Raw genomic sequence first — 20,735 nt, 5'->3', positions numbered from 1 at the left:
TTGATTTATGAAATTCATTCAGATATGATATTTCTCACATTCAGTTATCTTGAGAAAATATCAATAAAATTAAACATCGAATAAACATAGGATTTATTCATTAAGCAATATAGTTTTGGAAGAAATAGTGTATTGTGGTACATAAAAGATAATACTCGCTTCTAGAAAACTTATCTTCATTATTCATGTATTTTGTTTTCTCCTACTTGAATGTCGAATTATATATGAGTCAAGTGAGAGAATGTAACAAAGATTTGAAGTCGACAAATCAAATCGTATAATGACTCATACAAAACAAATAAAGAAGAGAAAACAAAATTGAGCATCCGTCAATTTTGAACGGAATATATATGCGTTGTCTCAACTTTAGACTTTTGAGACATGCGTACACATTTTTTTTGACATTCAGACTTTCAATCTTACTGCTTTCAATCTTACTCATTTGGAAGAGACTTTTGAATCATGCATACATATTTCTTTTGGACATTTTTTCGCTCTCAATCTCCACAAAAAGTCATACAAGAACCAAAAGGACATTAGTGGACATTGATGTGTTTATGTGGATTTCAACCACAATTTTTATAAATTAGGTTATATATATAATAGGAATCTTGTGACATCTATTTGTCAAGGTATATATATCTACCGAGCACTAAGAAAGCAGTTGAAATCATATTGGTCAAATATTTATTTCAAATGGTGTCTGAAAACTATTTGCGTAATTGTCTGAGTTTGAAGAAATTTTCCAACAAGAATTACATTCGAAAGCGATGCTAATCCTCGTACATAACAAATTTCGGGAAAATTCGAGGCAGGTAACAAAATTCTAGAGAAGTAGCTGCATTTTTCACCGGTGGTGCACATTGAAATTGAAGAGATCGAGATTATTTTTAAAACATAAGACTCGAAACTCCTCACCATTTTAACTTGGCCTGTTTAAATTTTATACGTATGGAAATATAAATTAAGTAAATCATAATCAGAACTCCGTTGTAGTCTAGTTGGTTAGGATACTCGGCTCTCACCCGAGAGACCCGGGTTCAAGTCCCGGCAACGGAAATTAACTTTTTCCAACAGTAAAGTACTTCGGGCCCGGCAATTGTTAAGGCCCATAAATCATTGCCTCATTTATAGAGTCCAGAATTATAATTGACCCATTTCTTTTACCTATATTTCTGACAAATTATATGGTGTTGTCCAAATGATGGAGCCCACAAAATCATGGGCCCATCTTCCGACCCACATTTATACCTTGTGAGAATTTTTTTTAAAAAAATACTTACTCTCTGTCTCTTTTAAAAAAATCCCATAGTAGCATTTTAGCAAACGAATATCGTTTTTAAAAAAACAAAAACTTATGTGAAACGATCTCACGTGTCATAATTTGTGAGACGAATCTTTTATTTGGGTCATCCATGAAAAATATTATTTTTTATGCTAAGAGTATTACTTTTTATTGTGAAATCGGTAAGTTTACTCGTCTCACAGATAAAGATTCGTGAGAGCGTATCACAAGAGACCTACTTTTTTAAAAATAAATGTAGCACTAATTTCAGAGATTAGAATGCCCAATCTATTTATTCAGACGTGTCTTTTGAAATTTTTAAAAGAAAACAAACAAACTTCAGTGTTGAAACAAATAAAGAAAAAGCAGATTTTGTTTGTAAAAGTGGTAAAGATAGAGCAACGCGTGTTGGATTATGGAGGATCTATAAAAGCAAACTCAATAGTCAATACTAACGTCCTAACTAATATCCACGGTTGCATTGGTCAGCTGAGGTAATAAATACCAGAGAACGATTGAAATATGATATTTAAGATAATATATTATTCAAAATTTTGAATTGCATTATCGATTTGTCATAGATTGTTACGATTTTTGGTAAAGCGGCAAAACTTTAATAAGTTGACTATGTTTTTATTTAATGCAGTTATGCACACTTTTAACTTTTATAATATTTAGTAGGTCTCTTGTGAGACGGTCTCACGAATCTTTATCTGTGAGACGTGTCAACCCTGTCGATATTCACAATAAAAAGTAATACTGTTAGCATAAAAAGTAATATTTTTTCATGGATGACCCAAATAAGAGATCTGTATCACAAAATACGACCCGTGAGACCGTCTCACACAAGTTTTTGCCTATAATATTTTACTATATTAAAACATGAACACTCTATATTAAATAGAAATTATATAATTATTAATTTTTTTATGTACCGTCACACAATTTGTGGTAAAATATATAATGTTCTGGTAATTTTTCTTTAATATTTTACCACATTTAAATCGAAATACTTTAAAATTATAAATATATTATGTATATGCCATACATTATATCTGTATATTATTTTATACATGAAACACATGTGCATGCTAATATAATATAATATAATATATTACTCACTTAACTCAATTATATATTTTTTTATTTTCTTTTTCAATTGTCTCGAATATATGGTTCACTTTCTAAATTTAATAGCATTTTTTTTCTTATTTTTTTACCTGTATACCCCTTAAAAATTTTGGAAATCATGTAATATTTATTGAATGAATTAAATAATAAATTTATTTTTCTACTGATTTTTTAAATCTGTGTGAAAAATCAAACAAGTTTATATATTGTGTACATAATTATTATATTATTACTAGTAAAAGTACGCAGAAATAAATTATTTGGCCAACCATCATAAATATGCATGCATGCCCATGTGCAAAGCCAATGTTAGGAAAATTATAATACGACCAAATCATTAATTTCGGCGTGAAATCTATTTTTCGTTGGCCTTTGTTAAAAATCTATAATTTCAAATTTCAAAATTTTTAACATTTTCTTACAATCAAGGAAAAAAAATAGATAAATGAAAATCCAAAAAATAATATTTGTCTGACTAACTAGGATTTTGATACATTATATTTTTAAGGAAAAATGACATTTAACATCTTAATCTCAAATGATAATATGACTTGAATGTTATGTTTTGATCGTTTTTCAATAAAAATAACTAAATGAAAATCGAATGAAATAATATTTAAATAAATATAACTAAAAAACGACATGTATTATATTAAATCTTAATCCCAAATTCTGTAATTGTAAAAGCAAAAACTTGTGTGAGACGGTCTCACGGGTCATGTTTTGTGAGACAGATCTTTTATTTGGGTCATCCATGAAAAAATATTACTTTTTATGTTAAGAATACTACTTTTTATTGTGAATATCGGTAGGGTTGACCCGTTTCACAGATAAAGATTCGTGAGACTATCTCACAATAGACCTACTCAATTGTAAATTATTTAAGATCCAAATACATATCCGTAGACCATTTTTCTTTGGTCGATTTCGTTGACCTTAGCCTCAACAATTTATTGTTAATGCATATTAATTAAAGTATAATTCTGTCCTTTTAGCTATATTTTACTATTTCTTATGGGTTTCATTCATGCAGTTTTAATAAAAATATATATTAATGTATATTTGTTAGCTTGACAAAGGGACATCCTTTTTTAGTCCAGTTCACCTCAACATCAGAGTTTGAAAATAAAATATATATTTTTTTCTTTTTTAAAAAATAAGCGACTATCATCCATTTTCTATTTTATTTTGGTATATAATATATGTTATAATAATATTTCATCTGTCTTAAATGTATAAGATTCTTTTCAATTTTCTGAGTATATGGTACATTTTTTACGTTTAATATTTTTTCTTGTCACTGATTTTTTTTGTTTGACGGGTCAAACACATCCATGTTTACAATAAAAATTAATATTTTTAGAATTAAAAATAAAATTTTTCATATTTAACCCAAATAAAGATACGTATCACGAAATTGATTCGTGAGACTGTCTCATGAGATTTTTGCATTCTTTTCACCGAACCATGAAGTTATTATTGAAAAATTTAGTGAAAGCATTTTAAATGACCAAGACATAAATTGCACTTTGAAAAATATGATTATCTGGTTACAAATTATATATTACAAAAGAGTAGGACGACAAAATGATTTTAAATTAATTATCGCTATTTCCGAAACTTCATTTCTTTGGTCAAAATGATCGATTTCAAATTATATATGTTAGCTTAATTTCCAAGTATTAACAAGTGAATTACTATACGAATTGTGTCAATAATCAAATTGACCATCCCTTAATTAATTCGATAATCAAAACAATCATCTCCGCTTAATTAATCTATTTTGATAACTCGCACAACTTTACCCGTACAATTCAACACTTTGACCAAAAATTTCCACTTTTCTTGTTAGTATTTCCATCGTGTGGGACTACTAAATGTTTTAGTGCGCCGAACTTTACGTCGAGCGAAACTAGTAATTTTGCATGAGATAAAACTTTTACGAAAAAGTTTTTAAATTCAAAATTTTACAAAAGAGACGGTTATCTATTTGAGTCATCCATGAAAAAGTATTATTTTTTATGCTAAGAGTATTAATTTTTATTGTGAATATCGGTAGGGTTGACCCGTCTCACAGATAAAGATTCGTGAGACCGTCTCACAAGAAACCTACTCAGTTAATTAACATAAGGTGTCAAAAGCTCACAACGGCTAAACATATGTGATTCCTGGCATCTTATTAATGTTTAATTATCATGTGATTAGGTTTAAATTAAAGTAAACAAAAAAAAAGTGTAAACATTAATGTTTCGATTTTGGTCCTATAAAAATTTTGACATAACCAAGACGTATGAGAAACGCGCCACCTGTCACAAGAAATACTATAGATATATAATACGGTAGCACCCAATGCATAATATAATGTCATACATAATACCATATATAACAACTTATAAACATCTTTATTGAGTTTTACAATGCAAACAAATCACCATGACAAAATGAAACATGCAAAACTTTCAAATCGACTACAAATACACGAGACATTTCCCAACGAAATTTTCAAGTCGGCTACAAATACACGAAGCATAACTAACTCAAAAACGACTCCTCTAGTTGACGCATCACCTTGTGCATCTGAGCCTCCTGTGTATATAACCTGCAATGATCACACACAAAACCACAATAGTTTTCAAAACAGGAATGAGTATTCTAGTACGATAAACCAGATATTTTTACGATTTGTATATAAATGTTTCATGTACTCCGTAAATCCGTGAAATTTCATGTTATTTTCTGTGTAATATGCTAATGCGTAAACGAAAAACAATACAAAAATGATATTACTAAAACATATGTTCATCCAAATTTATTGAAACCCTGTATTAGCTAGGTTTAAAAAAATCTACTCAAACGCTCCAATCAATATTTAAAATCTAAATATGACAAAACAATGCATAATGATTTCATCATAAGCATATCTCTATCTCCATTTATTGAAACCCTAGGCTAGATTTGAAAACCCTCCGCACACTTCGACTAAACTAGTTACTACATGAAAATCTATAAAATAAAATCTCAAATTCGACAAATTTTCTGTTTTATAGATGAAATGTTATATCATAATGATATGTATCTATTTTTTCTCCCTAAATCCCATAAACATCATTCCACTTTTTTTGTATAACCCGTTGCAATAATAGAAAAAAATAATACATAATGATTTCACCATAAACATATGATTACCCGGATTTATTAAAACCCTAGGCTATGTTTAAAAACTCTACACCATGCTTCGACTAAACTAGCTAGTTACTACATGAAAAGGTTTTAAATAAAAGCTGGAATTTGATAAATTTTTCATTTTATAAATAAAAGGTTACAACAGAGTGATATGTATCTATTTCATAAATACCATGTTATTCTCTATTTAATTCGTCGCGATCATGATTTAAAATCTAATACGACAAAATAATACATAATGATTTCACCACAAATCTCCGATCATGTCAACACATCTGGTTGATTCAAATCATGTTATAGTATGAAACTTTAATATGGTTCGTTGATATCAAATCATATAGTAACAAGGAAAGGGATTTTGCTCTCGTTGTAGCCCATAAATGGCTGGAGAGGTCCAAGTTCCCACTTCTCCGCATGGTGGCTGGCTGCTACCGCAGCCTTCTAAGAGTGCTAAAAAGTAAAGAAAAGGCAACACAACGCAATTTCAGGGGACCCCACAGCCCCCATTCACGTGTTCCCCAATTCTTTACCGCGTTTCGGTGTTTGACTCCTGGAACTCATTCGCCCCACATGTATGTAATGTTATTGCATCCGACACTTGATGGGCTGCGAGTGGGAGCCCTCCATTTTTACACTAAAATCCACTCGTCGCCGAAATTATTTGTTTATTGTTTTTTTATTTGACAGCAAAATTAATTTTTTTTTTCTTCGTTACAGATTATTGCAGATGAAAAAGGACTGAGCACATCCCTAACCCTTCTGGCCTTTTGCCAATCTTATATCTCTACCGTCTTTTTTCTTTGTTTCTCGAGTTGGGTATCTCGATTCTGGCCAAAAAGAGGTGCCCTGATCGATGATCTTTTGTAAAGAGGTTCCCTGATCGATGATCTTTTGTGGGTTCAGCTGGAGGTGGATTTCTTGGTTGTGATTTCTCTGTTTTGTTAGGTTTTTATGGAGAACATAGAGACCTTGTTAGCTGCTGTAGCTCAGACTCAAGGATTTAGCGATGATGAAGATGATGTTTCCCTCCGACGTAAGGTAGGGGTGGACGGTTCGGTGTCTTTGCCGGAGATTCGGCGAGATTCCTGCGCGTCTCAGTTGACTGATGTCCCGACGGCGGTGGGTGGATGTTCGGAGCCGCCCACGGTGGTGAATCATGTACCTACGTCGGAAATTCCGGTTGTGCCGACGAACGTGGTGGTGATCGGTGCCGCGGATAAGAGGAAGAAAAGAGGACGACCATCGAAGGGGCAACTGGCGGAGAGGCCTTCTCCTCCTAAGCGGAAGAAACAGGAGGATGAGGAGGAAGATGTTTGCTTTATCTGTTTCGATGGGGGTTCTCTGGTGCTTTGCGATCGCAAGTGAGTTTCATTCACATTTGAACATTTTTAGCGATTTTTCAAATATTACTTTTTGATCGTTTTATGTTAATTTTTTCTTGATTGAAGAAAATGTGTCTTTCCTGTCATATAAGTTCTTTGAGAATGTTAAGTTGGGACCTTTGCTGTCTATTGCATTGAATCTCTATTTTACTGCACAGGGGCTGTCCGAAAGCATATCATCCAGCGTGCATTAAGAGGGATGAAGCCTTTTTCCGCTCGAAAGCCAAGTGGAATTGTGGTATGTCTCTTTTTCTTTGTTCTCGTAGGTCATCGCTTGTTGATGTCACATTTCTGTTGAATTCTCATTTTTGGAGTTTATTCTGTATTTTTGGCTTCTTTTGTGGCTTTATATTTGGATTAATTGTACTTGACACAGATTTTGATTGTCTGTGGTTATGCATTTCATTGATTTCTTTCTCTGCCCTTGCTAAGTTCTTATGGTGCTCATATTTTCAGGTTGGCACATATGTAGCACATGTCAGAAGCCTTCTCACTACATATGCTACACTTGCACCTATTCATTGTGCAAGGGATGTGCTAGAGACACAGACTACTTGTCTGTGAGAGGCAACAAAGGATTTTGCACAATTTGCCTGAAGACAATCATGCTGATTGAGAATAAAGACCAGGCAAATGAAGATGCGGTATGCATACTTTTCAATTGAACATTATCAAGTTTCAACAATTGCTTCTCCTAATTCACGTGCTTTTATTGTGCATCCCAATTCCCTGTGCTGCTATTGTGCAAGTTTATAGTCATTTCTGTTATATTTAATATTTAAAAATCATAGATATACCGTTGGCGCCATATTTGTCATCATTCACATCTATTGTAGATTTAAGAGAGCGTATCTTTGAATAACTTTTTTCTTTAAATGCTATTCATACTTGTATTCGCCACATACTAATTGTTGTAATAGGATCTGTTGTGTTATTTGATTTTTCCATATCTAGAATATAGAGATCGAGCTGTTTTTGGAGTTGTATAAATTTAACCTTTTTAGATTGAAAACACCCTATAATTAATGAGAAAATGGATTTTCAGCATACTGTCAAGATTACATGTTCTGTTACAGTTGCAACGATTTGGGACTCACTGACTATGACATTAAATATAAATAGCATTCTTATGGACACATTTGAAGTTATAACTTATGCTAACTACCCTTCTGAAATTAATATACACAGGTTCAAGTGGATTTTGATGACAAAACTAGCTGGGAGTATCTCTTCAAGGTATACTGGACGTGCTTGAAAGACAAGTTATCGTTAACACTGGGCGAACTCACACAAGCTAAAAGCCCTTGGAATGGTACACATGCAGTGGCTTCCAAGCCTCGATCAATTAACACGCATCATTCTGCCCATGATGGAAATGCTATATCTTACATGAGTTCTGTACATTCGGAATTGCGTAAACCCCGTGAAGAGATGAATTTGTTGCAAAATAATCAGTTAAGCTTGGTTGCATCAAGTATCCAGAACCAAGTGGAGAAACTAAACAGTGACGAAGGGGAAAGTGTTGTGGGTGCTTGTAAGCTTAACGTGAGCAAAGATACAGACAAGCCAGGATTTGACAAGAACACTGACAGACCAAGTACTGGTGAAGTTTCTGGCTCTGAAAACGCCTTTGACCAGGTGGTGATGGAGAAGGAGAAAAATAAAAACAATCAAATCATTGGCGGAGATACAGATAACCCTGACATTGGAAAAGAAGCAGACAAGCAAAGACACAAAGATATAGAGATACCGGAAATTGTGAAAAACACTGAATGGGCATCTAGAGAGCTCTTGGAGTTTGTGGGGCACATGAAAAACGGTGATATATCTCTTCTGTCGCAGTTCGATGTGCAGACGCTATTGCTTGACTATGTAAAGAGAAACAACCTTCGAGATCCTCGTCAAAAAGGCCAAATTATTTGCGATCATATGCTAAAAAATCTATTTGGAAAGCAGCGTGTTGGTCACATTGAAATGCTACAGCTTCTTGAATATCACTTTCTTACAAAGGATGATTGTCCAAGTTCTTTTATTCCAGCCGGATTTGTTGATTCTACTGCAAGCGAATTAGAGGTTGATGGAAACACTTATAGTTCGTTGAAAACAACTAACAATAAAAAGCGAAAAACCCGTAAAAAAAGTGAGGATGGAGCACCGCTAAATAAGCTAAATGAATATGCTGCAATTGACGTTCACAACATTAACTTGATCTGTTTGCGACGTAATTTACTGGAGAATCTAATTGAAGATAGGGATAACTTCCATGATAAGGTCGTTGGCTCAATTGCGAGAATCAGAATATCTGCTTGTGATCAGAAGCAAGATATTTATAGGCTTGTCCAAGTTGTAGGTATGAATGAATCTATAATTTCATGCTTTAGCCTGTCTGTTTTCTGTTTGAGCGTTTTTTACCAGCTTAGATGCCCATTAAAATTTCCTGAATCTGTTTGTATTTTTCTTTGGAGTTCAGGTACTAGTAAGGTGGCTGAACCATATAAAATTGGTGATAAAACAACAGATATCATGCTTGAAGTTTTAAACTTAAACAAGAAAGAGGTTGTATCATTGGATGCTATTTCAAATGCAGCTGTCACTGAGGTAACTCGAGACACTGTATTCAGGAACTTCTCAAATATATCTTAGGTTACTTTTTGACTTAGCTGCTTCTGAAATCTGATAAATCTTATTTGCCATATCTTTTTAGTATATAAATGATAAATTAGAGAGTATGGGAATCTGGAGTAATTAATGTTTCTGGATTCCTATTACTGATTTATCTCTAAAAGGACTCGGTGTCGTCCATTGTTAATGATGCAGATACAAAATTGCTTTTAGTTTGTTATCATTCATAATGAATCAGTCTAGTAGATATCTCTTAATCTTGCTGTGAAGACTGAAATCTGAATCAATCTTTTATTCAAGATCAGTGTTGGTGAAAATGTCAATATTTCTACGGTAGTACTCATGTCTCAATTATACCAGCATATTGTGTAAAGTCACCAGTATGAGTATATTCCATATTTAAATTGGGTTTGCAATGATTATATTGATGACACGCTTATATTTTCTGATGAATCCTGTATGCCTCTAGACAATGCCAAATAGACTTATTTCTTGAGCCATCGAGACTTTTGAACTGTCCTTCCGTATTTGTCTTTTTTTAGACATTTACGTTTCAGTTTCATGGTTTTTTTTTTTTGGATTTCAGGATGAATGCAGACGGTTACGCCAAAGCATTAGATGTGGGCTTGTGAAACAGTTCACTGTCGTAAGTGTAGTTCCTGATGTTGTTTAGAGTTCGTCCTAAAGCAATGTATATCTTTGGTTGCTAATAATTTTAATTAACTGTAGGGTGAGGTGCAAAAGAAAGCAATGGAACTCCAACAAGTCAGGCTCAATGACGTGAGTCTGTTGATATATTTTGCCCAACTTGAAGTTGGTGCACAAGCTTTGCGTGATTTTCCTGAAATACTTGAGTTCTTGCCTTTAAAAAAAGAAAAGAACTACCTTTTTTATTTCCATTTTCCGGAGTTTCTTGGTTTCATTAGTTATGATTCTGGTTTTTATTGAAATGTAGTTGCTGGAGGCTGAAATATTGCGGCTAAATCATCTTCGAGATCGAGCTAGCGAGAAGGGGCATAAGAAGGAATATCCTTTTTTAGTATTTCGTCATTAGAATTTGTGGTTAACCTAAAGTAGCGAGTGCCATCATACTGGTTGAGTCATTAGAGAATCTTTCTTTTCACAGTTATTTATCTTCTGGACCAATTATTGAATCCTCTATTTAACCTTAATTGTGAAAATGAATCAGCATTGAAAAAGTATAGAATATGCCTAGTGTATTTTTTTTTTAAACTAGCTGATATGGTAGCCTTAGGGAATATAATTTCAAGAATTAAGAGAAATAAAGACTGTTTAAGCCACATGTCTTTTAATCGTTTCTATATTTTCACCGATCAGTATTATATTTGAACTGTGAACCAACTATTTAAAATTTTTAAGATGGTTTATCTGAGAAACATTCGGTCAGTCTATTGTTCAGCTCAGCTGGATACGTTGGCTTATTGCATTTTTGAAGCTTGTGTGTCGGTGATGACAATGTTATTTATGATGTAGTCCCTGTTGGCCATTATTTATGATAAAGATGTTTTGATTGGGAACTCGGGGTTTTCAGCAGCATGATCTCCGTTTTTGTGTGTGTGTGTGCGCGCGTTTTTATTGATATAGTTCCATTATTTATGATAAAGATGTTTTGATTGGGAACTCAGGGTTTTCAGCAGCACGATCTCCGTTTTTTTTTGTGTGTGTTTATTAATATAGTTTTGTAACATATTTGTCCGTCTCTTATTTGTTTTCCTCCTCCTGAGTTTAGTCCTTGAGAAAATGAATGTGATAGGACTGAAGGCGTCTGGTGGTTCAAGTTCTTTCAATACCTATATAACAAAATTAGATTGGAATTTGTTCATTTTCTTTATTTTTCTCTATATATCTTGCATGACTATGATGACAACTAGTGCATTTTCGTGGAGTCCCTTGACTAATTTCACTCTCAGAGAATATGTTCACAAATTACAGCTGCTAAAGTCACCTGAGGAGCGACAGCGCAGAATTGCTGAAATTCCAGTTGTACACGATGATCCAAAAATGAGTCCAGCATATGAATCAGAGGAAGATGTCAGAAGTGCTGATAACTCTAGAAAAGGTAAATTCTCTATGTTGCTGCTTCTTTCCAACAGTTATTTTATTTCGAGGAAAACGTTTTTCTCGAAATATGCGATTTCGAGCACTGGAGATCTTGAAGTTTTGACCCTTGCTTCGCTTGCCATGCTAGAAACCATTTTATTTTTAACTCTTGAATACAAGGGAGGTGGGCCAACAATAGTTTTACTTCAGCAAATTTATCTCATTAGAAAAGGTTCAGTACTCCATTACACTGATCATATCATGCAGATGCAGATGCAGATGAATTGAGGCCAAAATCCTCTAAATTTACAGGAAATGGACGGAACCCTATTTCTCCTGATAAAAAAGGTGAGAGTAAAAATAACAGATTGATAGGTTACTGAAAACTCTCATTCCTGGTAAATTTAATCTGAAATCTTTTTGGTACGTTTTTCCAGGGAAAAGAGAGGGGTCTATCCAGATGCAGGATAAAGTGATAGAAAGCGTAGATGCAAATGGATCGCATGGTTCAGATATACGCATGAATCAAGTCAACGTTGCTAATTCGGCAACTATCGGTATGGATGTTCAAGCCATGCTTAGGTCCATTGGATTGGATACTTCTACTGCCAGCCACTCCGTGGGAAACTCGCCACCTGCTAGTAATATTGAAACAGAGAAATTGTGGCATTATCGTGATCCTAATGGTAAAATTCAAGGACCATTTGCCATGTTGCAGCTGCGGAAGTGGAATACGACTGGTCTATTTCCACATGATATGAGGATATGGACAAATCACGAGCAATACGACTCGTTACTTCTTACCGATGCTTTGAACAGGCAATTCCATGGAGCATCAGATCTTCCGTACAACCTTTCGAGAGAATCGCCGGATCTGGGGGCTACTGGGGGTGACCGAGGTGTAAATGGGACCGTTAGTGATAGTAACCAAACTGGGATGGCTTTGTATGATAATTCAAATGTTTTGTCTGGAAACACCATCGGATCTGTAAGGGCAGATGCCTCTGGTACTTCCCATCCACAAGCCTGGGATTTTCTCAAGGACGATAGTTCTAGTGCAGATAATGTCCAAGTACGCAGTTCCCATCCCTCATGTGCAGCTCTTCCAGATCGAAGCCAAGATCCACACAATGGGGAAAATGCTTCAAGTGGGCTAAATAAAAAACAGATAACTAGTGGTCTCGAGTTTCAAAATCAGTATAACAATAGGTGCCAAGCAGGTCAGTCTTCTGAAGAAAACATGAGGACTCTACCTGGTGATTTGAGCTCAATGGAATTGGAATCCACTTCTGCACCTGTATCCAAGTCAATGGAGTCGATCAAACAGGATCGGAGTACAAATGTACCAAATCTGCCTTGTGTTGCACCAAAGACCATTGACAAGCTTGGGGTAGTTGAGACTGCTGAAGTGCAGCAATCTGTATATTTAGATGTTCCCATGCAAAACCCTAGTATCCTTGAGCTATTAAGTCCTACGCCAAGGTCTAACAATGAAGATCAGGCCACCGGAACCAAGCAATATGATTTTATAAATTTTATTGTGCCAAATGCAGGCCCTTGCTGGAGCAGTTCTTCTGGTCCAGTGGGGGGTAATTTGCAGATTCCTGAAGCAGCTGATGATTGGTGTGGATATTCCCCTGCATCGGCAAAACCATCTGGGCAAGAATGGCACTCTGGTCTCCTCTCTCCATCTTCATTGAAACCGCTGGAGGTCACAAGTGATAACGTTACTGCCACCACTTCAAATAATGGCCAAATTACTCATGCTTCTCCGCCAAATGTACCTAATTGGCTTGCAATGTTTAACGAACCAATTGAGTTTGATGCTTTGGGTGAGGAATCAGTATCAGATTTATTGGCTGAAGTTGATGCTATGGAATCACAAGGTGGTTTCCCTTCTCCTACTTCAGCCATGAAGTTTGCAAAAGAGTTGATTCAAGATTGTAAAGATGATTGCTTTAGCTCAATCGAGTTCAGTCATTTGCATGATCCCGGAAAAAATGATGCCTTGAGCTCCACAGGAGATAGACAATTGGCTTGCCAGCCTTCTCTCCCATGCAAACCAGCTGTAGAATCATCTTTTATCGATGGCCTAGATTCTTTTAGGAGGTCAAGTGTTCATTCATCAGCAAGCAGTGAGGGAGAAACTAATGCCCCGGTTTACCCCGGTGAAGGTGGATCAGAATTCCACCCCCCTGCATCAGTCAACACTAGTCAAGATATGGTTGGTGCAACTATGGTTCTTGGTACAGGATCAGAGTCCAACGAACCTGGTTGGGGAACGGTGCAGGGTAACATTAATCTAGTAACCGTGCAGGGTAATGTCAATCTTGTCTTGGGAGGACCAACTCAGGGGATGACAAACCTCAGTTGGGGGACCAACCCAGGGTCAGGTTGGGGAAATCCAGGCGTAAATCTGAGTCCAGTTAATGGGAACCTACCGTGGGATGGCCAGCGCATGTACAGTAGCCCCCGAGAGTGGGGATATCAAGGTGGTGAACCAGGTGGATTTGGTAGAGGCAGGCCTCAGTGGGGAAGGCAACAATACGGTGGTAGTAGTGGCGGAGGAGGAGGATATTCGAGGCCACCACCAAAAGGGCAGCGGGTATGTAAATTTTATGAGAGCGGTCGTTGCAAGAAAGGAGCATTCTGTGACTATCTACACCCGTGATGATGATTTGGTTCTCCCAACATTTTGTACTGTATTGTCAACAGTCTAGAGTTAATCATGTATGAGTAGTGTACTACAATTCAACTGAATTTATTGGATACATATATATATATATATATATTTATGATTAATAATCGGATGTTAAATTGGATGTGTTTTTCTGTTCGTCGAAGAACTTCAAGCTGTGAATTTTTGGGTCTCTAATCCTGAGCAACTTGTATCACATTCATTGTATTGGCATTGATGTGAATCTTATTCCCCGTTTGATGAAGCAATCCTGTAATAATAACAATAAGTTTCAGTCTTTTTTTGGTTTTGGTTTTGATTTTGTTTTTTTTTTTTGAAGGCACGCCTCTTCAAAAGACTCAAGAGTTTCTCTTCTAAAATCAAGCACTTTTTTAAGAGTGTTAACTATCGATCCTTACCACTATAAGATTACTCAAATCATATTGATTGATAATTCTGGTCTTGTAATTGAAACCGATATGAAAAAAGTAACCTATCACAGTGAGGTTTTTTATCGATTTTTTTTCAATAACAGAGTTTGACATTTGACCTAGAATTTACTGGAAAGTTTTATAATTGTAAGTCCAATGAACAACATTTTTAAAACTTGGTATATGATTCATCTGACAACGTGATTTTTGTCCGAAAATATAAGTTCATATTGGCTCGTAAATGATTGATTGTTGTACGGATCTTATCGAATTTTGGTGGGATTCATCTCTTTAGTCTACGATATTCACTTCTTAGTCCTGAACAATCACTGAATTTCACTTGATAATATAATTTCATAATGATAATACTGCACTGTTCAATGTTTGTTTGACTTGTTGTAAATCTGTAAGTTCAATTTTATTATCTCAGTAAGTCCCTAAAAACTAATCTCTATTTTTTTTAATTGTAAATTACATATACAGATTTTAGGATTCCAAATAGGATGAAAATTGCGAAAAATGAAAATATCAGCCTAGCAAGACCGCAAATTTTTTGTTGAATTCGTATTTTTTTATCTTTCATAAAATCAAAAATTGTACATGTTTTCACTATTATAAGATAATGATATTGCAAATGGAGGACCACATGACCAGACTGTAAATTTTAGTTTATGTCGTAAAGTTTAAATGGTTTTTCTATCGAATTTGGATTTGACTTTTCTGTCTCGTCTGTGTACAATTTAAAATATATAGGTGGAACCAACTGTTAAGAAGCCCGTCTAGCTCAGTTGGTAGAGCGCAAGGCTCTTAACCTTGTGGTCGTGGGTTCGAGCCCCACGGTGGGCGTTAATTGTTTGCACTATTCTATTTTATCTTAATAATTTTGACTTAAAAGCGCTATACCACGTCAAAAACAAACAATCGAGCTTTTAAAAGACGTTTACGCGCTTTAGTAATTTTTTTTAATTAAAAAAATTAAATAATTCTTTTTATTCATCGAAATCATAAATAAATAAATAAGCCTCCAATATCCAGCAGGGGAACCAACGCTTGAATCATCAATCGATCGATCCCCACGTTCTCCTAGGAATCAGCAACTCCTCCATTTCTCCCCTGCTTCTCCTTAAAGTTTTCTCCTCTTTGTCCATAGCTTAGCTTGTGCAGCAAATTTGAGCGGTAATAATCTCTTTGCTGCAATTCATAGCTGTTTTAGCCTTATTTTTTGGCCTCGTTGCGCGGACCAATTTTGGGAATAGATTCATTTTTGCCTCAGATTTTGGCTGTATTGTTTATTTGATGGCGGCGGCGGCTTGTAGGCGTGCCGTGCAGTTGGGGGCCGGAACCAGCAGAATCCAGTTGTTCTGCTCGAGCCGCCGGTTTGAATCAAGGCAGATGTCCGAGCTTCTTAAATCCAATGGGAAACGTCTTTTCCTCGTGGATACTTTGGCTCTTGTAATTTGAATACTTGTTTTTTTTTTACGTTTTTCTATATGTTGTCGTGAGGTGTGATTTTTGTCCCATTTTGGATGTATTTGACCTAATTAATTGATTGGTTGGTTGATTCGATCAGGTGAGGAGATTGGAGGCGCAAGGCTTGCCGTCCAAGCAAGCTGAGGCTATAACCGCGGCTATGACGGAAGTCCTGAACGACAGCTTGGAGAATGTTTCTCATTCCTTTGTCTCCAAAGGTCAAATGCAGCAAGTGAGCCCCTCGCTTTGTTATTTTGGTGTTCCTCTTAAATTCCACGGTTTATTTTTATTGCTTTTGTGGATGAAAAACTATTTATTACCTGCCTATGTGTTTGTGAGGAGTGCAATACTTTCTTTTTGTAGAATGAGATGGCTCAGGAATCCAATTTGTCTAAATTCAAGACTGAAGTTAAAAGTTCTCAGGTATGGCTCATATTATTTGTTTATGTTTGGCTTGTTTTGATTGAAATTCTCGTTATTTTGTAGTAATTTAGTTGCTATTCTCTTGTAACATATTTGGCATGGAGAAAGTTGGTTTATAGATACTAATTCCTTGCCTCAAGGCAGAGTATTCACCTTGTTACACTAAAAAAGAACTCCATAATGACATCTTTTTGTGCATTATGTAAATGGGCAGGGTTCGATCATCTTATCTGCCAACACTACAACAGTTTTTTGTGGTCCTTGCTTTGTTCACCAAGACTATATATATTCTCCTAGAACTTCTTTGAATGTTCTTTTTGATGTCCGAAGGACCAAAGGAGAGAGAGAGTAGTTGGTTCTATTGATTACAGTGTTAAGTTGGCAACTTCCCAAATTTTCTGGTTTTTTATCCATTTTACTGAAAAATATTATAGCAGTTTGGCAGATAAACATCAACTTCGTGTTAGGAGTCGGGAAGATCCAAAGCTGCCTTTCTGTTCTCAATGTAAGAAAAAGTGATACAACAGGATCGAATTAATCCATAACAGATAGCCAATCCAAAAAATTTGCATTGATTAGGATATTTATTATCCTTTCTGCTATACGATACTGCTGGTGACCGACTTACTTTGGTCTTAGACTTTTAGTTACATTCATAAATGCATAACAATAACCAACCTTTCATGTTCTAGTTACTTGTTCTTCATGCCTTCTAGACATAATGTTTGGGAGTAAAGTTTCAGATGGTTTGTGAAGAGTGAGTAATGGCAGAAACTGGTTGCGTTTTGGTCAAATATTTTCACTCTTTTTTCTTTGAAGTCTCTTTAGCGTGGGCTTATAATCCTTAAGGATGTAGGGCCCACCAAGGCATTGAGTGGCCTTGGAGCCCGAGGCACATGCTTTTCAAATATGAGACTTATGGAAGGACATAAATTTTATATTGAATGATTATGAATCATATTCAAACATAGTGCATTAACTTTAAATTCAGCAATAAACTGATAATTAGTTATAAACAAGGATTTGTAAACCTCAAATGAAGAACCAAGCCACTAAATTAAGATTAATAGGCATGAATTTTACCCAAAAATCATAATTCAAGTCAATAAAACACAAATAATTTGCAAAAATGTGAAGTTAAATGATAAATGAATGAATTTTGACTAACACAATAGTTAGGAATTTTCTATAAATATGAAATAAATGAAAAAAGAGCTATAATCATCCTTCAACGCCTAAAACTCACTGGAGTCGCTAGTAGCCATCGCCATTGCCAAAGTTTCCGGACGATGGATTTTGGTTGCAGGGTCGTGGTCAAGGGAGGGCTGCTATGGGAAGTAGTTTACTATTCAAATCCTGAACATTGAAAAAAAGAAAATAATGAACAGGAAATTTATGCAGCTTCTCACGCCTGACCTGATCAGCACCTCTTCAATATCATTGAGCCTGGGGTGTCTCCAGGTCTGGCTGAACCTCGCACCTGAGGGGCACCGGGCACCTTTAACAGCATCGTGTGTGCTTTACTGTAAATGATGCGCTTATTTGAAAAAGGAAAACGTATTATTGTTTCCTTCTTTATTTTTGAAGAAATTTTTTTGGCCCAAAAAATATTTTATGGATCCAAATGAATTGAGACCCATTAAAGAAAAGCCCAGGCATCAAATTGGTTTACACTAGAAAAAAATAGGAAAGGCAATAAAATGCATAGAGGGGGACACCTGTTTTGTGTTCTTGATCTGTTCTCGTGTTTCTTTCTGTGTTAAATTGTGGGAATATAACAAAATACAACTTACATGTGGACAAAAATATATTAAAGCTTTTCATATGTTTTTTAATATTGCCCAAAAACAGGCCTGCTTGGGCTATATGATGCCTCGGTATGTTCTACTCATGAAACGAAGGATTCATGCTAACATTATAGAGTTACTGGCACAAGTTTTAGAGGATACACTTGTATCATAGGAATTGAATGTGCAATGAACTTGATATGATTATATCACTTGATGTTGGAAGTTATGTTTTTGGTTTATTTTGATCAATAACTGAAAACTTTATGATGTTTAACTTTGATAATTACTAAGAAATATTTTTTAGATGACTAACTAGTTTTTGAATGTTTTAGAAAGACAAAGATGATCAGAATTTGTGAGGCAAAATGTATGAAAGAAAATTAGCTGACATTTAATTAGGCTGCTGATTTACCTTAATTCTTACACTTTGCACTCCTTGGAGAACACGGGGAAATGGACTGGAGTGGGATTATGGGGTGTTGAAATCAGATCTCTTTAATTAGAAGCAGCAAAAAACTGATAGTAGTTACTAGTTGTATAATTCTCTCTTTATTGAGCATGAATTTTGCTTGTGCTTGTACCACAGAGTAAATGATTACGCATGTTTGGGAAACTGCAAAGGAATGATGGTGTCTTTTTCTTCCTCTGCTGTATTTGCTTTCTAATGTATGTTATGTTTATCTACTTGGGCCTCGTCCTTGTAAAAATGTTTGGATTTTATACTTGGTTTGTCTGACACCGAATGCAGGACCACCATTTTTCTCTATTGCAACACGAGACAGAAAAACTAAAGAGTGATATAGAGAAGATGCGTAGTGAGCTAAGGTCTGTTGGAAAAATGTCCGTCACCTTTCTCTTATATTTCTGATTGTTTAATCTGAGAATGATTTGTTTCAGGTATGAAGTCGACAAAGTTACTGCTGGGCAGCGTTTGGATCTTAATCTAGAGAGGGGGTTAGTTATCCTAATCACTATGCACGAAGTAGTTACTGGCAAATGATGAAGAATATACCACCTACATACAGGTGTCTTTTTTCCATTTGTTTATGCTTTGTTCAATCTTTCCTATTATGCAGGAGAATTCGGGATGAGCTGAACAATCAAAATCAAGAAACAACTAACCTCACTAACAAACTTGATCGAGTGAGTACATATAACTGGTGAAGCAATTCAGCAGTTTAACTAGTCGTTTGTTTAACCTCAGAGTTTCCATTTGATCAAAATCTGTTATATTGTATCGTCTCAGGAAATTCATGCATTGCGGGCTCAATTGGAAGCAGCAAAATATGATGTGATTAAGTACTGCATAGGTACGCTTGCCTCAGTATCTGCTGTTGGCCTAGCTGTGATCCGCATTCTGATGTAAGCTTGCATTGCAACTTAGTTCAACTTTTCAAGGAGAAAGGATTTTATTCTGATTTTTTTATATATAAAATCCTTGACTACCCTGCCTAAAAGATTGAAAAACAGACTGACATTGTTACCCTGATCGAACATAGATGTAATTCATGTTTCAAAGATCCAAGATTTCAATTCATATAGACTGCAATAGTTTGTTCTTTCACCAGTACGCATAGAATGGCATGTGAGCCTTTTCAAGACTTGAGCCTATGCTTGAATATTAAAGAATAATTCTTAGTTCAAGAGTAGTAAATACTACTTTGATTTACGAGAAGCAGAAGAAGAGTTAGTAGCGGGTTTCTCTACCGACTGAGTTATGACCCCTTGGTGCTTGTGATACATATTTTATCATGTATATAATTTTTTGTCAAGATCAATATTCTATGATCCAACATCATAAATTTTAGAATGGTATTGCTTATTAAGCAATATTTTTTTATAATCCATCCATGGGGATGCATGAACATAATTTTTTTTAAGTTTTTATTAATTATGTTGTGTTTTCTTATAAAAATGTTAGGCATATTTGGGATAATATCAGACACCAAATTAATTATTGTATCATTTCAACTTTTGATACGCAATATATTGTTAGTCAGAAGTGCCCAAGCCTGATAATATTTAGCAATTTTTCTTAGCCCTCCTACTTTTTTTGACGTGTGTTGTGTGACATTGTTTCTAGCAAGTTACCTACCACAAACGATTGGTATGCATGCTTGGTGGGTCGTATTAAATCACTTAAAATATTATGTGGTAAAACTGTAGCCAACAAAACCCTTTTACTTGATCCACTCCTTTTCTTTCTGACATCCATCCTAGATTAATTTATTTCCTAAAACGTAAGTTTTTTTTCTTTTACGCAACACACGCGGGGGAGTG

The 20,735-nt window shown here is 35.2% G+C and overlaps 2 protein-coding genes, 1 long non-coding RNA gene and 2 other non-coding genes across 10 annotated transcripts; 4 read left to right on the top strand and 1 right to left on the bottom strand.

Moving 5' to 3' along the window:
• Window positions 1-986: 986 nt before the first annotated feature.
• Window positions 987-1,059, top strand: TRNAE-CUC (transfer RNA glutamic acid (anticodon CUC)). Its single transcript has one exon. It is a non-coding gene; the product is annotated as a tRNA-Glu (tRNA).
• A 5,145-nt stretch (window positions 1,060-6,204) lies between these two features.
• Window positions 6,205-14,606, top strand: LOC142534427 (zinc finger CCCH domain-containing protein 44-like). 3 transcript variants are annotated; one of them, XM_075641433.1, is made up of 12 exons: window positions 6,205-6,440; window positions 6,471-6,960; window positions 7,140-7,219; window positions 7,438-7,625; window positions 8,170-9,331; window positions 9,452-9,579; window positions 10,190-10,249; window positions 10,333-10,383; window positions 10,559-10,629; window positions 11,529-11,683; window positions 11,944-12,012; window positions 12,102-14,606. In XM_075641433.1, exons 2-12 carry the CDS (start codon window positions 6,551-6,553, stop codon window positions 14,333-14,335), a joined length of 4,608 nt encoding a protein of 1,535 aa, XP_075497548.1. In that variant the 5' UTR covers window positions 6,205-6,440; window positions 6,471-6,550; the 3' UTR covers window positions 14,336-14,606. The 3 variants fall into 3 exon arrangements, with proteins under 3 accessions (XP_075497548.1, XP_075497498.1, XP_075497441.1); XM_075641383.1 differs by having other exon boundaries at window positions 11,938-12,012; XM_075641326.1 differs by having other exon boundaries at window positions 11,932-12,012.
• A 939-nt stretch (window positions 14,607-15,545) lies between these two features.
• TRNAK-CUU (transfer RNA lysine (anticodon CUU)) lies at window positions 15,546-15,618 on the top strand. Its single transcript has one exon. It is a non-coding gene; the product is annotated as a tRNA-Lys (tRNA).
• A 169-nt stretch (window positions 15,619-15,787) lies between these two features.
• Window positions 15,788-20,010, top strand: LOC142534101 (protein FMP32, mitochondrial-like). 4 transcript variants are annotated; one of them, XM_075641161.1, is made up of 8 exons: window positions 15,790-15,948; window positions 16,046-16,224; window positions 16,343-16,474; window positions 16,606-16,665; window positions 19,204-19,280; window positions 19,353-19,409; window positions 19,532-19,598; window positions 19,702-20,010. In XM_075641161.1, the coding sequence occupies exons 2-8, from the start codon at window positions 16,069-16,071 to the stop codon at window positions 19,819-19,821; spliced, it is 669 nt and encodes a 222-aa protein (XP_075497276.1). In that variant the 5' UTR covers window positions 15,790-15,948; window positions 16,046-16,068; the 3' UTR covers window positions 19,822-20,010. The 4 variants fall into 4 exon arrangements, with proteins under 4 accessions (XP_075497157.1, XP_075497276.1, XP_075497225.1 ...); XM_075641110.1 differs by having other exon boundaries at window positions 16,029-16,224; XM_075641203.1 differs by having other exon boundaries at window positions 15,793-15,948; window positions 16,089-16,224.
• LOC142534389 (uncharacterized) lies at window positions 16,820-19,197 on the bottom strand. Its single transcript, XR_012817041.1, has 2 exons — window positions 18,986-19,197; window positions 16,820-18,948 (listed from the first exon to the last, which is right to left on the bottom strand). It is a non-coding gene; the product is annotated as an uncharacterized LOC142534389 (long non-coding RNA).
• Window positions 20,011-20,735: the final 725 nt, after the last annotated feature.

This window comes from Primulina tabacum, chromosome 1 (assembly GCF_025594145.1).
Source record: "Primulina tabacum isolate GXHZ01 chromosome 1, ASM2559414v2, whole genome shotgun sequence".
NCBI lineage: Eukaryota > Viridiplantae > Streptophyta > Magnoliopsida > Lamiales > Gesneriaceae > Primulina > Primulina tabacum.
Note: the sequence above shows the minus strand (reverse complement) of the source record. Positions and strands in the feature narration are given on the sequence as shown.

Coding starts and splice junctions, on each gene's coding strand:
- LOC142534427 (XM_075641326.1), top strand. CDS start 6,551: ATGGAGAACATAGAGACCTTGTTAGCTGCTGTAGCTCAGACTCAAGGA. Junction 7,626..8,169: donor ACCAGGCAAATGAAGATGCG/GTATGCATACTT, acceptor TAATATACACAG/GTTCAAGTGGATTTTGATGA. Junction 10,250..10,332: donor TTGTGAAACAGTTCACTGTC/GTAAGTGTAGTT, acceptor AATTAACTGTAG/GGTGAGGTGCAAAAGAAAGC.
- LOC142534101 (XM_075641042.1), top strand. CDS start 16,069: ATGGCGGCGGCGGCTTGTAGGCGTGCCGTGCAGTTGGGGGCCGGAACC. Junction 16,225..16,342: donor TCGTGGATACTTTGGCTCTT/GTAATTTGAATA, acceptor TGATTCGATCAG/GTGAGGAGATTGGAGGCGCA. Junction 19,281..19,352: donor AAGATGCGTAGTGAGCTAAG/GTCTGTTGGAAA, acceptor GATTTGTTTCAG/GTATGAAGTCGACAAAGTTA.